Source organism: Alternaria arborescens (genome assembly GCF_004154835.1).
Source record: "Alternaria arborescens strain FERA 675 chromosome Unknown contig_4, whole genome shotgun sequence".
In the NCBI taxonomy this organism is placed as follows: domain Eukaryota; kingdom Fungi; phylum Ascomycota; class Dothideomycetes; order Pleosporales; family Pleosporaceae; genus Alternaria; species Alternaria arborescens.
The window spans coordinates 1,099,624-1,112,635 of NW_021167859.1; the positions used below are offsets into that span (position 1 = coordinate 1,099,624).

Below are 13,012 nucleotides of genomic sequence, written 5' to 3' on the forward strand. Positions count from 1 at the left end.
GACGCCATGAGAAGACATGCATCAACGCTACCCAGATACCTGCACAAGGGACTCTACGTTCTACTATATAGTTCAGATATGCTTGTACGCCATTGATCGATCAGTATAACGGTATGAATGCATCTAGCAGCAATTCGATGTTGCAGTTGGTACAGTGCTGGCCAGAACTCTCAGCTCGTTCAGCCTCACGACCCCTTACTCATTTGTGGATCACCAATCGGTGTAAGATAAGCGGGACCATCCTATCAACAATATACTCAGCTTACACAGGATCTCAATATAATGGCTTTCTTCCCACCTGCAGAGACAGGCTGCAGTAAGCTAAGCTCACGCAACTACTTACATCTCCATTCGAAGCCGAATATGATGGTAGGTATTAATGCCGCAAGGCTGTTGTCTTTAGATTCCTCTCCAACACCTGCTACGCGCTTCGCAAACATGTTCACAAATCGCATTAGAAACGACAATCGGATGACGGAACACGATGCGATGCAACTGGGGTTTACCCGATCTACAGCGCCGACGTCTTCGTTCAATCGTCTACCCAGCGAAATCGTCCTGGACATTTGCAACCGCTTATCCCCATCTGAGCTCTGGTTCAATGCGCGCCCTATTTCCCGTCAATTCTATAGCTGCGCTAATGAGGTACTACTACGGAAATGCTTCTATCAAGAACAGGTCCGCTTTTCTTGGTGCTGTTTTTGGTGCAGCCTCGGACACTCCCCGTTGGATGCCGCAACGAGGACCATCACTTCACTGTTTGGCGACGCGAGGAAGCTGCGCATACAGTGTATCAGCGACCAAGCTTTGCTCGCTAAGCTGGCCTTTGGGGAACTGTGCAGCGCGGTTGTGAGGGCAGAGCAAAAGATCTATGTATCTATTGGTAATGGAAGCGATGAGGTTGCGATGACTGCTGTGGAATGGCAGAGACGCATGGAGTGTCTGCCCAAAAATCTACAAGAGCGCCGGTATGATTTCTTGGTATTCTATTTTGCTCGACTGGGGAGGAAAGCAAAGACTTCGCATATCGCAGCAGGCCTTTCATCTGTTGTGCATGTGCTGGGCTTCGTTGTGGTGGGTGTGGTCATTACGGTCGTCATGGCTGTCGCCCTGTTTGTTTTCTGCATCGTCTGGGAAACGGTGAAAGTGGTCAAGAGCTTTTGGGCATTCCTGGATGGACTGATAGATATGCGCTTGCCGGATCGATTCATGCGAGACTAATCAACACAACGACGATCCGATTACGCGACGATGTATAAGAGCTCAAGCAATTCTTGGTCTATTTACTCGACTATAGCTTCTAAACACCAACTGATTGTGTTGGAGTGGTTGAGAGGGGATCTGGCTGGCTAGATGACCAGGAACATGGTACTGCTGCCCCGTTCCGAGCAACCAACGCACGGCTCGTCGCAACAGGCGTCAGCGTTCTCCAGAGACCCAGTTGGACAAGGCAGTGCAGAAACATCATTATCGGCCCCTCTCGCAGAGCGGATCAGGACAGCGTTGCTATGAGAACATTGGTTGATGATTGAGCCGTTTATTTGGCCTCGAGAGCATCTTCCACGAATATTCTCACAAGCGGCCACGTTCTACAATTTCGAACCAACACCTTACCTAAGACGACCCTGCGAATCAGTATTGTCAGCCTTCACCTCAACCATGGCTGTGAATAAGCGCGAATCTCGGCTTCGTCGCTGGGCGAGGAAACTCGGCGGCTGTATGCGAAACCACCATCCGCACCGCAAATACAAATCTGCTAGTTATGTAGATATGGAGAAAACGCTTCCATCACCTGTACACCATATTGACTTCCAGCACGCGCTCATCGGTCGAAGAGAACAACCTCCGAAGAACGAAATCAATAGGGGCTCCAGGACATGGGATGCACACCCTAAACGGGCTTTGCCTTCGCCAGGAAGACTCAGAGTAGATACGCTGCGAGACCATCCGGTTGACGAGACGATTCGAATAGTAAACCCGAGCGTAAGCTCGCTTGTGGCAGGACGATATGATACTCAGACACCAAGGTTTGCCGGAAAGGTGTCCAAGCAAGCTCTCAGCGAGCCACAGACCCATGTGGCAAATGAGCGGTTCCAGCTCCAGGGTCCCCCCACGGTCCTGACATGGCGAGAGTCATTTGAGATACAGCGGGTTTTGAGACGAGAATTGCCTCAACCTCCCTCTGACAGATATGACTCTGCAGTAGACGTGACCATTCGACCCTTAAACGCTCGCAAACATCAAGCCCAGAAGCCATACTGTCCTTCTGGGCTGGGAAAATCGGCCGCAGTGCCTGTCCAGCCCAAACCGACAAACGATGTCCGGACTTACTATCGACCGTCAGGCCATTCTATAGCCACCATAGCTATAAAAGAGAAGGAGGCGATTCGAGATTGGAAGCACAACTGGGACAAGCCTCTTCAGCACCGCGCTGGAGGCTCGAAGGCCATCTGGAAGACAGCCTCAGAGCGGCTTCTGCTGCGAAACAAAGACAGCATACAACGTTTGGATGCCGAAAGAGCGATAATGGAGCAGATGGCTGCGAGGATTGAACTGGAGAAGAGGCAACAACCCCAGATGAGAAGCATTCAGAGCATTGAAGAAATGGCCGAAGAAGATAAGAGAGCGAACGAGGAATGGAATGGTAAGTCTAACACGGCCGCGTCAGACTGGTTCAACTAGTGTAAGGAATGATGATGCTAACCTCGTGTGTGTTCCAGGTATTGCAACCCAACTTGCCTCTGATGCGCAGAGCCCTGGTGTCCAGGAAGTCAAGTCCATCTCATTCCGCCACCAACGACGTCCAATTGCAAATGGTCGGCGATAGACAGCTCCAGATGACGGGAGGCAGCCAGACAACTCGCGAGAAGCTACAAACCCCACCCAAACTTGTTGACAAAGAACAACAACCGACTCCAAGGTCAACAAGAGTACTGCAGGCACACATGGCATTGGTATGGTCAAAGGGCCGCACTCGACTGGATCGGGCATGGCAATGTAAAGTTTTACATGGCGGTCAAGAAGGCAGCTAACCCTGCCAAGCAGATTGAGGGATCGGAGAAGTGGCGTGGGAACTCTTGGTATCATGCGTTGTTGAAGGGAGTTTGCGAGCGATTGTTACAATCTGTGCGATCCTTATGCGCACGTACATTGTCGGTCCATACACAACCCCAATGCTTTTTTGGTCTCGTGAATAGTAATCAATTACGAGATAACGGTGTGTTGAAGCTCGTTTTCTTTGGAGAGGATGTGTCCACGCTAGCTCTGGTATGACCGAATATTCCAAAAAGAAAACATGTATGCGGCTTTTCCTTACTTGCCGGCCTCAAGAGGCCCTGCCTTAGTCCGCGGAGGGCGACCGAAGAGAAGGACCACGCGATCTGTTACCATGGTACGGTGAAGAGTAGTCGGGCACGTACCTGGGCGTGGCACCTAAACAGGGTATCGTAATTGTTGTGTTTTAAGGTGAGTTTGGTCGCCCGCTGGAAGAAGCAAAACCTGCATGGCATTATCTGCACCGCATCGAGATTTATGGCGTGTTGTCCATCTTCAAAGCCAACATCGCCTCTCTTATGCGAACCTTCACATCCAGTTTCAGCATGCTCTGCCATTCACTCTTGAAGACTTTCAGCTCTAATGGAGCCGACCACGAATTTTCAGATCATTTCTGCAACATGTGCCGACGCACCACGGAGTCGACCCCGTCACGGAACTCCAATGCTTGCGGATCAGGAACGGCAACATCATATGGAAGTCCAATGTGTCATCTGCCTCACACGGTTGTGAACTCGAATCTTGGTTCTCGACATGATACTTTTCGACTACAATTCAACCGCTTCTTGGTCGAGGATCCATCCATTGCAGTTTTTTCGGTCGGACAAGAAGCACCCATCTCTGGTGTTTGGAGGGATGAGGACCGCAGAGGCTGCTACGGGCTCAATCTGGCATATGGGTGGGCGCAAATCTTCGCCGCGCCGCGTTCTCGATGCAACGTGACAATGAGTGTTGGACGTCACTGGACACTTGGAGTGTCGAGCAAGGCGATCCGGTATTGGAGCGTTCAAGACGGTGTCATACTGGTGGACTGGGGTCAGCTCTACGAAAATTACTTTAAGCAAGTGGAAAAGACGAAGGACCGGCAAAGACCCGGAAGATTCCCAGGACGGAGTCGTGGACATGATGAAGAGACTCTGCCCAACCGGCCTAGGGAACGGGTAACACGAGTCCGTTCCGATCCTGCGACAGCGCGATCAACAGCTCACGAGATTGGTGCACGTTTCAGCAACGGTTTAAGGGTTGTGCGAGATGCAATTAGAAGTCGTGTTGGTGAAGGAGGATCGAAGACATCAGGGTCGGAGAGAATCGCGCTTGCGCGTGTTCCTATACTGTGGACAAACCCAAGTTATCAAAGGCTACGATAACGTATAATTGAGCGCCGGTAGATGTAATAGAGTTCAGGAACGAGAATGTTGTTGATGTTGTCGCGAGATTGATGACGTCTGTGTAAACTCAGACGCGTGACGCGTGAACGTCGTCCCGTTTTAGCGACAAAAAAAGTACAAACCCCGCTGCTGCCCCGCCGAGCATTTCACAACACTTCACTACCAAATTCGTTTTCCCAAAGTCGCCAATATGTCAGTCTGTGTAATCTGCGAAAAGCCCTTGGAGGTAGAAATCGAGCGTGACGAGGACGAAGAATTTGAGGGCGGAGCGTCGTCGTCTGGCAAAGGCCCTGCGGCGGCACCAGAAACATACCCCGACGACGTCCAATTAACCTGTGGATGCCACTTCCACTGGTATGCAGCTTTCCTTCCAGTCAATCGCGCGCTGCCACTGACACGCATTGTATAGGGATTGTCTCCTCTCCGCCTACGAAATAACTTCGTGTCCACACTGCGGCAAAGAAATCTCCACCACAGGCGACGGCACACAAAAGGTTCTCTGCAGACTCAACAACGAAGGCGGAATCCAAGAGAACCTCGATATCTTGCCCCTTCTTACCGAGGAGTCATACCTAAAAGCCTATCCCGAAGACAGGAAAGCACGCGCATTCCTCGAGTTCTGTCGCGAAGGTGACTACAAAGCTGTGGTCGATCTTCTGCTCGACGATTCGGAGGACGACGATGAGGATGAAGAGGGCGACGTCGAAATGAGCACCACAGACAATGCAGAGAAGGAGGTGGGTATCGATAGGATGTTGAGGTATCAAGATCCGATTGGGGATATGCAGTCGGGTCTACATGCAGCGGTACATGCGCAGAGTAGGGAAGTGGCTTGGTTGTTACTGCTTCTCGCGAGTAACTACCCGTTGTTGGACTTCCCCACGCAGGTTTTCCAGGAGGCAGAAGCTATGGGCATCATGAGGGGGCTTACAGAGGACAAGGTCGACATTCGGAGTTTGAGGGATGCGAATGGCAGGACTGCAGAAGACATCGCAAAGGAGATTGGTGGGGTGTGGGTAGGATGGACCGACAACAACCGGTTGGCGATTTGAGGTTCATGACAGGGCGTACAACCTACAAGCGGTAGTATAATCTTGGTTCTTATATGGACATTACATCTTTCTGAAGAAGGAGCACACAGAAAAGCCCTTGGAGAAGTCGAGAAGCAGTTGGCTGGCCTGCGTCACCGAGTCCAACTCACTCGACATTCAGGTGCTCAAAAAGAGAAAGCAGCAGATTTGAGAGAAGCGTCTATTCAGCCATACAGGCTCCTTCAATCCCATCTGCTAGGGTATGTTCAACTCTTCATGTTTGCGACCAAGCACAACAGCTTTTCATACAAAAGGGAGAGAATTTACACGATCTGCACGTCACTCCATGCGTATTTCTTATGACACATTGACATTCACATCCACAAGAAAAATCATCCTTGATGCTCATTCGAAGCTACCGCCACCACCACAGCAACAAAAAGAATGCGCTGCACACGTTTGCCAGAGCATACAAACACGCAAAAAGAATGGTTCGAAGAATCCTGAGCAAGCTCAGGCACGTTGTCCCCTTCGTGGATCGAACACGATACCTCCAGATTTAGTGACTGAGACTTCAGTCTGGCGCTCTCCCAATTGAGCTAAGGAGACGGTTGTGGGATTTGATGGAAGAACTTGATGTTAGGCTACTTATGACCTTCGCGATTTTTCCAGTCACCGCAGCTGCCTGAGCACTCATCGAAAAAGGGAAGTTCAAAGTGTCGCAGCGTCCTGAAAATCTTCTCCAAGAGTAGAGTGTGTTGGTGGGGTGAAAGCGGGGTTGGTTTTGAGGGCTAGACTCTGCCAGACTTGAGGGCATGGCACTTGACATACCAGAACAGGCACTTAGAAAGTGGGGGCATCGAATCCCTGTTTTGCTACAAGCAACGATTGTCTTCCAGTCTATTGTAGTGGTTCAGTGAATGTGCGCCTGCAATCAATAGTCGCAGGTTGAAGATGCACATTACGGGCTTTTGTCAATAGGTGTAAAATAACTTCCAACTGATTCGGAAGATATATATTTGTTGCAGAATAGATCGGGGTGTAACGTCGACCGCATCTCGCATTGAAATGCAAGGTTGCCATGGTACTGGAGAGCTTGCGAGTACACTATTGTTCCATCTGTCGTCTTTCCTCTGAATGACTTGGTCAACATCTCTGCAATATAGATTATTATTTTTCTAATGCATCCGTCTCAGTCGTCCTCTTGCAGGTGGGTCTCACGACTTGCGTGTACTCTTAAGCTCGTGGATTTTGACGTGTTCGGTACTAGAGTGCACTTTTGTTAGTCCGCAGAATAGATAATCACGCCTCATAAATGAACATGAGCGGTACAAGTATGTGAGTATCCCAGAGTCGGATTGTCGATATATCACCCATCTACGCCTGTGTATCATGTACTATCAAGTCGCCCTGAATCGCCATCGCCGTCACCAACTCCTCACTCCTCGCTCGTGGTATCTCATGCTCATGTAAATAGCAAACTTCGTCGTATCGGCCGTTATCCTTCTTCGCTTTTTGATCCGCACGTTCGCTCGAAGGTCGGATGACTTATTTTACAACACCCTCGTCTTCGTTGAAGCAGACAGCAAAGTCCTTGCTGTGCTTGTTGGTTGCGTGGTCGGTAAGCATCTTACGGCTCGTGGTGCCCTGGAATGTCTGGAAGCAGGTCTTGCACTTGATGGTCTGGGCGGCAGCGTTCTAGCGTCACGTTAGCAACTTGACTTGTAACCGTCGGTTGAATGTGAGGTCGCAAAGTTGCAAGATCGCGCAAACAGGTGGGGTTACGTACGGCTTTCAGTTGACTCTTTGCTTCCTTTGGGCCGGCATCGCCTGTAGTATTGGAGCACAAAATTAGTGTCTGTCTCACATGTCGTTGGCACACACTGGATTGCTAACCCTTCCTGTCGCGTTTCTGCTGTGCTCTGGCAAGAATGTTAGCAAATGTTCGCGCGCATGAAGGCACATATGGAATCGCTTACTTGGCTCCGTTACCCATCTTGTAGTTTGCTGGTAATCAGTTGCTGAGTGTGAGCGGAGATGTGTATGTCGAAAGCGATCAAAGTTTTTGGTTTGCTTGAGTGAAGGCTGACGGTCCTGAGAGATTATTTGCGGCGGCGGGGAGGGTCCAGGCCGTTGGTTGGAAAGGCGGTGTTGGCATCTCCGGCGTTAAGCGACAAAGGGTTAGCTTTCCGCGCAATCATGTGAATGAATCTTCCACGCCACTAAAGTCTTATCAACAACAACCCAGCGATGGAACCATTGTCGCTCGCGTCAATCGATTCAGAGCGTGTCCGCGCTGATGTAATTTGGTGGCAGCGAATTGCGAAGCTACACTTTGTGACGCGTGAGAACTCGTCACACGCTTCGTGTTTCGGCAACAGACGCGTGCTGTGGAGCGTTGTGCCCTGCAAAACCGGCAGCCGAAAATGATGACTATCCAGATAGTCACCATGAACGTTGGGTGTTGCGGCCAGGTAGCACGTCCTGTCTCGCCCGTGCAGTACATATGTCTAAAAGACCCAGCAACACAGGTAGTATATTTCGTAAGATCTATGTACTATTCTTCTTCACTGTGTCGGCTTTCCGTCCCAAGGTCCCCCGTCTTCCGTTCTTTTCCTTGAGCATCGCACAACCTTTCGTTCGCGATCCAGCCAGGTGCTCGGTATTACCCTCCGTCCTTTAGTCCTACCCCTGCCTTCTCTATCGTAACTTCTTTTCCGAATACCTCATATCACCTACGCTGTCATTCCATCCTCAACGTCATGGCTCATAGCCACAATAACCACGAGTCGGCACATGACCACAAGCATGGTCGCTTCCAAGTCAGCCGAAAGACACGTCTTAGAGCTGTCATAGCCATATCCTTCTGCTTCTTCGCGGCTGAAATATCCGTGGGCTTCTACACCAAATCATTGGCTCTCGTTGCTGATGCATTCCACTATGTGCGTCCTGCGTCACCTCGTATACCCGCGGTGCACCTGCTTTGCGGCCAAGCACTAACATCTATTGTAGCTGAATGACCTCATCGGCTTCATCGTGGCCTTAGTGGCCGTTCAGGTGACGGACCGCAAGACCTCGCCTCCGGATCTCTCCTTCGGTTGGGCGCGGGCTTCGCTTCTCGGAGCCTTCTTCAACGGATCTTTCTTATTTGCCTTGGGAATCAGCATTGCTCTCCAATCGATCGAACGCTTCATCTCCATCGAGCGAGTCCAAAATCCCAAGTTAGTTTTGATTATAGGATGCGTTGGACTATTTCTCAATATCATCAGCGCGTTATTCCTACATGAGCATGATCACGACCATGGCTCTGCGGGTAATGGCGATGAAGAGAGCATGTCAACTACACCCACACATGAGAACCACCTGCATTTGATCGCAAAGCCAAGAAGGCATGGCATGGATTTGGGTATCCTTGGTGTTCTCATCCATGTTATTGGCGACGCGATCAACAACATTGGTGTCATCATCTCAGCAGTGATCATTTGGTTTGTCAAATCACCCAACCGTTTCTACGTCGATCCAGCAGTCAGCATGTGGATCGCCATCATGATTCTGCTCACCGCCATTCCCCTCACAAAACGCAGCGGCAAGATCTTGCTCCAATCTGCTCCTTTGGGCGTCAAGATTGAGGACGTCAAGCACGACCTGGAGGCCATACCTGGTGTGCTGAGTGTGCACGAACTCCACGTCTGGCGCCTGGACCAGAAGAAGGCCGTGGCGTCTGCACATATCGTGGTCACTGACCCAGATATCGCGAGTTTCATGAAGAAAGCCAAGGTCTTTTCTGAATGTCTACATGCATATGGCATTCACTCAGCAACGCTCCAACCTGAGCTTGCTGTTCCTCCTGAAGAGCTCAACGGTGTCAAGAGTACGGGTAGGGAGGCAGCTTCAGGTGCCACCAGCGGTACAAACACAGCACGGACAAGTACTGAAAAGTGTGGCGTGCCCTGTGGTGTACTTTGCGAAGAGTTAAAATGCTGTAACTAAGCTCCCAATTTAAAGTAATAGCGGAAGCAGTTCCGCGGTCCCTGCATAAGCTTATTGAGAGTGGCGTCAGATTACCCCACCATGACCACTATGGGCGTGCCATAGTTGAGCACCAGCTTCATAGCATATAACAATAAGCATAACAATTCGTAGACAAACGGCTGAAGACTCTCTTGCTGAATGCCCTTTTCTCTAATAGCCACTATCCGCCTTTCTTCGATTCAAACTTCATCGATTGATCCCGTTGCTGCAGAATGTCGGGCAAAGAAATCCACAAGTACGGAACCGACGATGGCTGGCATGGTGTCATAAAAGAGGGTGGTGAATTCCCACCAGAGGAGGACAGATACCATCTCTACATTGGTAAGCCGAACCAACACTGCATACCGCGTCAGTAAGGCAAGTATGCTGAAGTATTCTCAGGCCTCTTCTGTCCTTTTGCCCACCGTCCAAACTTGGTCCGACATCTCAAGCACCTCCAAACCTACCTCCCTGTTTCTATTGTGCGTCCTTATCCGAAAGGTGAACCAGGCTGGCGTTTCGATGCTACTTACCCTAATGCAACCCCCGACCACCTCTTCAACAGCCAGTTCATGCACCAGCTCTACTTTCGCGACGATCCAGCCTACAAAGGAAAATACAGCGTTCCTCTCCTCTGGGACAAGAAGAGTAATCGGATCGTAAACAACGAAAGTGCTGAAATGTTGAAATGGCTGCCTAGTGCGTTCAACTCTGTGCAAGAGAACAGTGACAAGGCAGAAGAATTGGATTTCTATCCTCAAGAACTCCGCCAGAAGATTGACGAGATAAGCCCCTGGCTCCAGTCCTTGATCTGCGCCGGAGTCTACAAAGCTGGTTTCGCACCGAACCAAGAGGACTACGAGAAAGGCGTTATCCCTCTGTTCGCGGCACTGAACCGGCTAGAAGAACTGATACACAGTAACGGCGGCCCGTATATTCTTGGTACCAAGCTCACAGAACTCGATGTCCTGGCTTACCCGACGATAGTTCGCTTCGACACTGTTTACTCGCAGCACTTCAAAACCAACTTGGGGTCCATACGACATGACTACCCTGTTCTCAACAACTGGCTGAAAAATCTATATCATAACGTGCAAGGATTCAAGGAAAGTACAGACTTTAAGCATATAAAGGAGAATGTAAGTTTGGTTGTGAAGCTGAGTAGTGGGTGATGGCTGACATGGATTGCACATTTGTAGTATACGAAGAGTCACAAGGACATCAATCCGCTGAGTATCACGCCGCTGGGGCCTTATCCGGACGTGGAAGAAGGGTACGAGGAGGACTGGGGTAAATTACAGCCCGGAAAGGTAGTGCATCCGAGAGTGTTAGAGGCGCAGAGCAAGTTGTGAAGGGAAGGCGACAGGAGTAACGTCCAATGATGCTTGTAAGGCAAAGAAGACAACAATGCACAAGAGGAAACACCTGTGGTAATGTTTCATGTTCCATTCGCATCTAAATTTTTGGGTCATTCCAATGCCCATTATCCATAATGTACATACCACACATCGCCGACGGAGTATATCGTCTACCCGTACATGGCTCACCTGATCTCTCTTCTCAGAGCTTGCCATTCTACTGCGTCTTCTTTGCGCTCTTCTCGCTAGGCGCACTGTACAGCCAGACCGCAACAAAGGCCAGCCAACCCAACACGGTGACCCAGATGCCTCCGATCCAGACCCACGCACCGCTGATCTCGAAACTCCTTGGGTACTCGTCGTGCGCAAAGTGCCTGACGGTCACCTGCCTCTTCTCGTCGATGTTGGTGACGAAGGGGCGGCGATAGTTGACGCGGAAGTTGAAAATTCCGTGCTGGTCGGGTGTCCTGAATGCGACGCCAAAAATGGTTGCGTTCGCGGTTTGTGCGATCGGAGAGAGGTTCAGGCGCTGGAAGGGAGAAAGCATGCTGAACTCAAGCTGGATGTTGTCCTTGGAGGAGGGGACGAAGGGAGCGAGGTGGTCGTTGGTGTACTCGGAGATCTCGACTTGGAAGTGCTGTGCAGTTTAGTAAAAGCTATGTAATAACGATTGACATGAACTTACGACATCGGACTTGATGCGGTAGATGGTGGGGTTGTTCTCGGGGATTGCAACGCTGGTGTTCAACTTCTTGCTCGCACCCTCGTCCTGGTAGTGGAGGAGCTTGCCAACCTTCAGGACGCCCGTCTCCTTGAATGTCCAAGCAGAAAGCTTCTGCGCAAAGTCGCGGTTACCAGTGGTAACGGCCTTGTCGCCCAGCTTGGCCTTCTCTGTAAACCACTTGTTCTGAAGCATCTCGGCTGAACCGACAACAGCCAGGCGCGCAGCGTTGTTCGCTTGCATGGCAGAGACGAGGTTCAGTTGTCCGCCAACCGCAAAAGGATCTTCAACGCCATCGGCCTCGTCCTTGGGGTTATAGCTGTAGGCGGTGGCTGGGGCGCGTAGGACAGGCGACGTGAGTGGTGACTCGTTTCCAAGAGCTTGACCGACGGCGCGTGGCACAGCAATGTAGCCCTCGCCAGCGAAGTAGTTCTTTACATCTGGCCTGAGCGCGTTGGGGAACGGAAGGAGCAGAACGTCGTGCTGTTCCTGTGCGGATGACGAATCGTAGTTGAAATGGTCGACGACCAATGCGCCCTTGTCGGCTGGGATGTTGATGTCAAGTTCGGCGAGCATAGCCTGGACGGCCGTAGGTGTAGCGTGTTCGCTCGAGAGGGCGACGAGGATATTTCCATCCTTTTTCATGAATTCCAGGAAGTTGTTCGCTGTGAGGGCAGGGCCGAGGCCTTTGGACTTGCCAGGCAGTAGGAGGACATGGTCGTATGCTCGTTCGCCGTGCTTCAGTAATGACAGCTTGCTCTCTTTGGGCGATTCTACAGACGTGGTAAATCCTCGGGCTGTACGTACTTGTCAGCACTGGTCCTCACTGCGATGAGGTTCAATTGAGCATCATCCGCGGCGCAAGGCCAAGTTGCATGTTCAATTGATCCGCATTGTTACCGATACCCCGTATTTGGACGCCATCTTGAGCAAACCGGAGACATGACAATGTCCAGAAAGGGAATTGAAATAGTCAATCGACTTACACGTCAAGTCCTCAAGGAACACACTGTACTTCTCCCTCTCCGCCTGCTCTTCTAGCACAACCAGCAAGCGGTTGCCTGTGAAACTCTTGGCCTGCACCACCACCGACCACAGGAAGGCGACAGTAATAGAAAGTAACCACCTCATCTTGTGGCTGTTCGAAGTGGACTTGTCGAGTTGCGCCGCGTGGAGGGAGCTGTAACGGGAGCGATACGTATGCTTTTGCCAAGACCATCGGTCCCGGAAAATCGCTGCACGCCGATTGGAGTGGAGGTGGTGAGCTACGAGCAGCGACCTCACGACGTCTACTCACGCCGTCAACTTGCGATTGCGACACCAGACCGAGGCATTGAGCCTTTTCACTACCGGACCCAAGACCGCACCAAAACGAGTCATCTGCGTACGCGCCCACGTGCACTGCCAGTCGAACCCACGCGCTCACATAGCAGCAGCAACACAGCCATC

At 51.0% G+C, this 13,012-nt stretch overlaps 7 protein-coding genes across 7 annotated transcripts; 4 read left to right on the forward strand and 3 right to left on the reverse strand.

Annotated features, from left to right (window-relative positions):
- Positions 1-1,659: 1,659 nt before the first annotated feature.
- Positions 1,660-2,827, forward strand: AA0111_g2465 (hypothetical protein; the record flags this gene model as incomplete). The annotated part of the gene is made up of 2 exons (XM_028648239.1): positions 1,660-2,644; positions 2,721-2,827. The coding sequence occupies 2 exons, from the start codon at positions 1,660-1,662 to the stop codon at positions 2,825-2,827; spliced, it is 1,092 nt and encodes a 363-aa protein (XP_028510027.1).
- A 1,805-nt stretch (positions 2,828-4,632) lies between these two features.
- On the forward strand, positions 4,633-5,494 carry AA0111_g2466 (hypothetical protein; the record flags this gene model as incomplete). The annotated part of the gene is made up of 2 exons (XM_028648240.1): positions 4,633-4,796; positions 4,852-5,494. 2 exons carry the CDS (start codon positions 4,633-4,635, stop codon positions 5,492-5,494), a joined length of 807 nt encoding a protein of 268 aa, XP_028510024.1.
- A 553-nt stretch (positions 5,495-6,047) lies between these two features.
- AA0111_g2467 (hypothetical protein) lies at positions 6,048-6,170 on the reverse strand (the record flags this gene model as incomplete). Its single annotated transcript, XM_028648241.1, has 1 exon — positions 6,048-6,170. One exon carries the CDS (start codon positions 6,168-6,170, stop codon positions 6,048-6,050), a length of 123 nt encoding a protein of 40 aa, XP_028510025.1.
- Positions 6,171-7,021: 851 nt separating this feature from the next.
- On the reverse strand, positions 7,022-7,469 carry AA0111_g2468 (hypothetical protein; the record flags this gene model as incomplete). Its single annotated transcript, XM_028648242.1, has 4 exons — positions 7,022-7,171; positions 7,263-7,303; positions 7,370-7,395; positions 7,453-7,469. 4 exons carry the CDS (start codon positions 7,467-7,469, stop codon positions 7,022-7,024), a joined length of 234 nt encoding a protein of 77 aa, XP_028510018.1.
- Positions 7,470-8,235: 766 nt separating this feature from the next.
- Positions 8,236-9,463, forward strand: AA0111_g2469 (hypothetical protein; the record flags this gene model as incomplete). Its single annotated transcript, XM_028648243.1, has 2 exons — positions 8,236-8,415; positions 8,486-9,463. The coding sequence occupies 2 exons, from the start codon at positions 8,236-8,238 to the stop codon at positions 9,461-9,463; spliced, it is 1,158 nt and encodes a 385-aa protein (XP_028510019.1).
- A 254-nt stretch (positions 9,464-9,717) lies between these two features.
- On the forward strand, positions 9,718-10,836 carry AA0111_g2470 (hypothetical protein; the record flags this gene model as incomplete). The annotated part of the gene is made up of 3 exons (XM_028648245.1): positions 9,718-9,826; positions 9,887-10,623; positions 10,684-10,836. 3 exons carry the CDS (start codon positions 9,718-9,720, stop codon positions 10,834-10,836), a joined length of 999 nt encoding a protein of 332 aa, XP_028510308.1.
- Positions 10,837-11,059: 223 nt separating this feature from the next.
- On the reverse strand, positions 11,060-12,694 carry AA0111_g2471 (hypothetical protein; the record flags this gene model as incomplete). Its single annotated transcript, XM_028648246.1, has 3 exons — positions 11,060-11,479; positions 11,528-12,360; positions 12,550-12,694. 3 exons carry the CDS (start codon positions 12,692-12,694, stop codon positions 11,060-11,062), a joined length of 1,398 nt encoding a protein of 465 aa, XP_028510307.1.
- Positions 12,695-13,012: the final 318 nt, after the last annotated feature.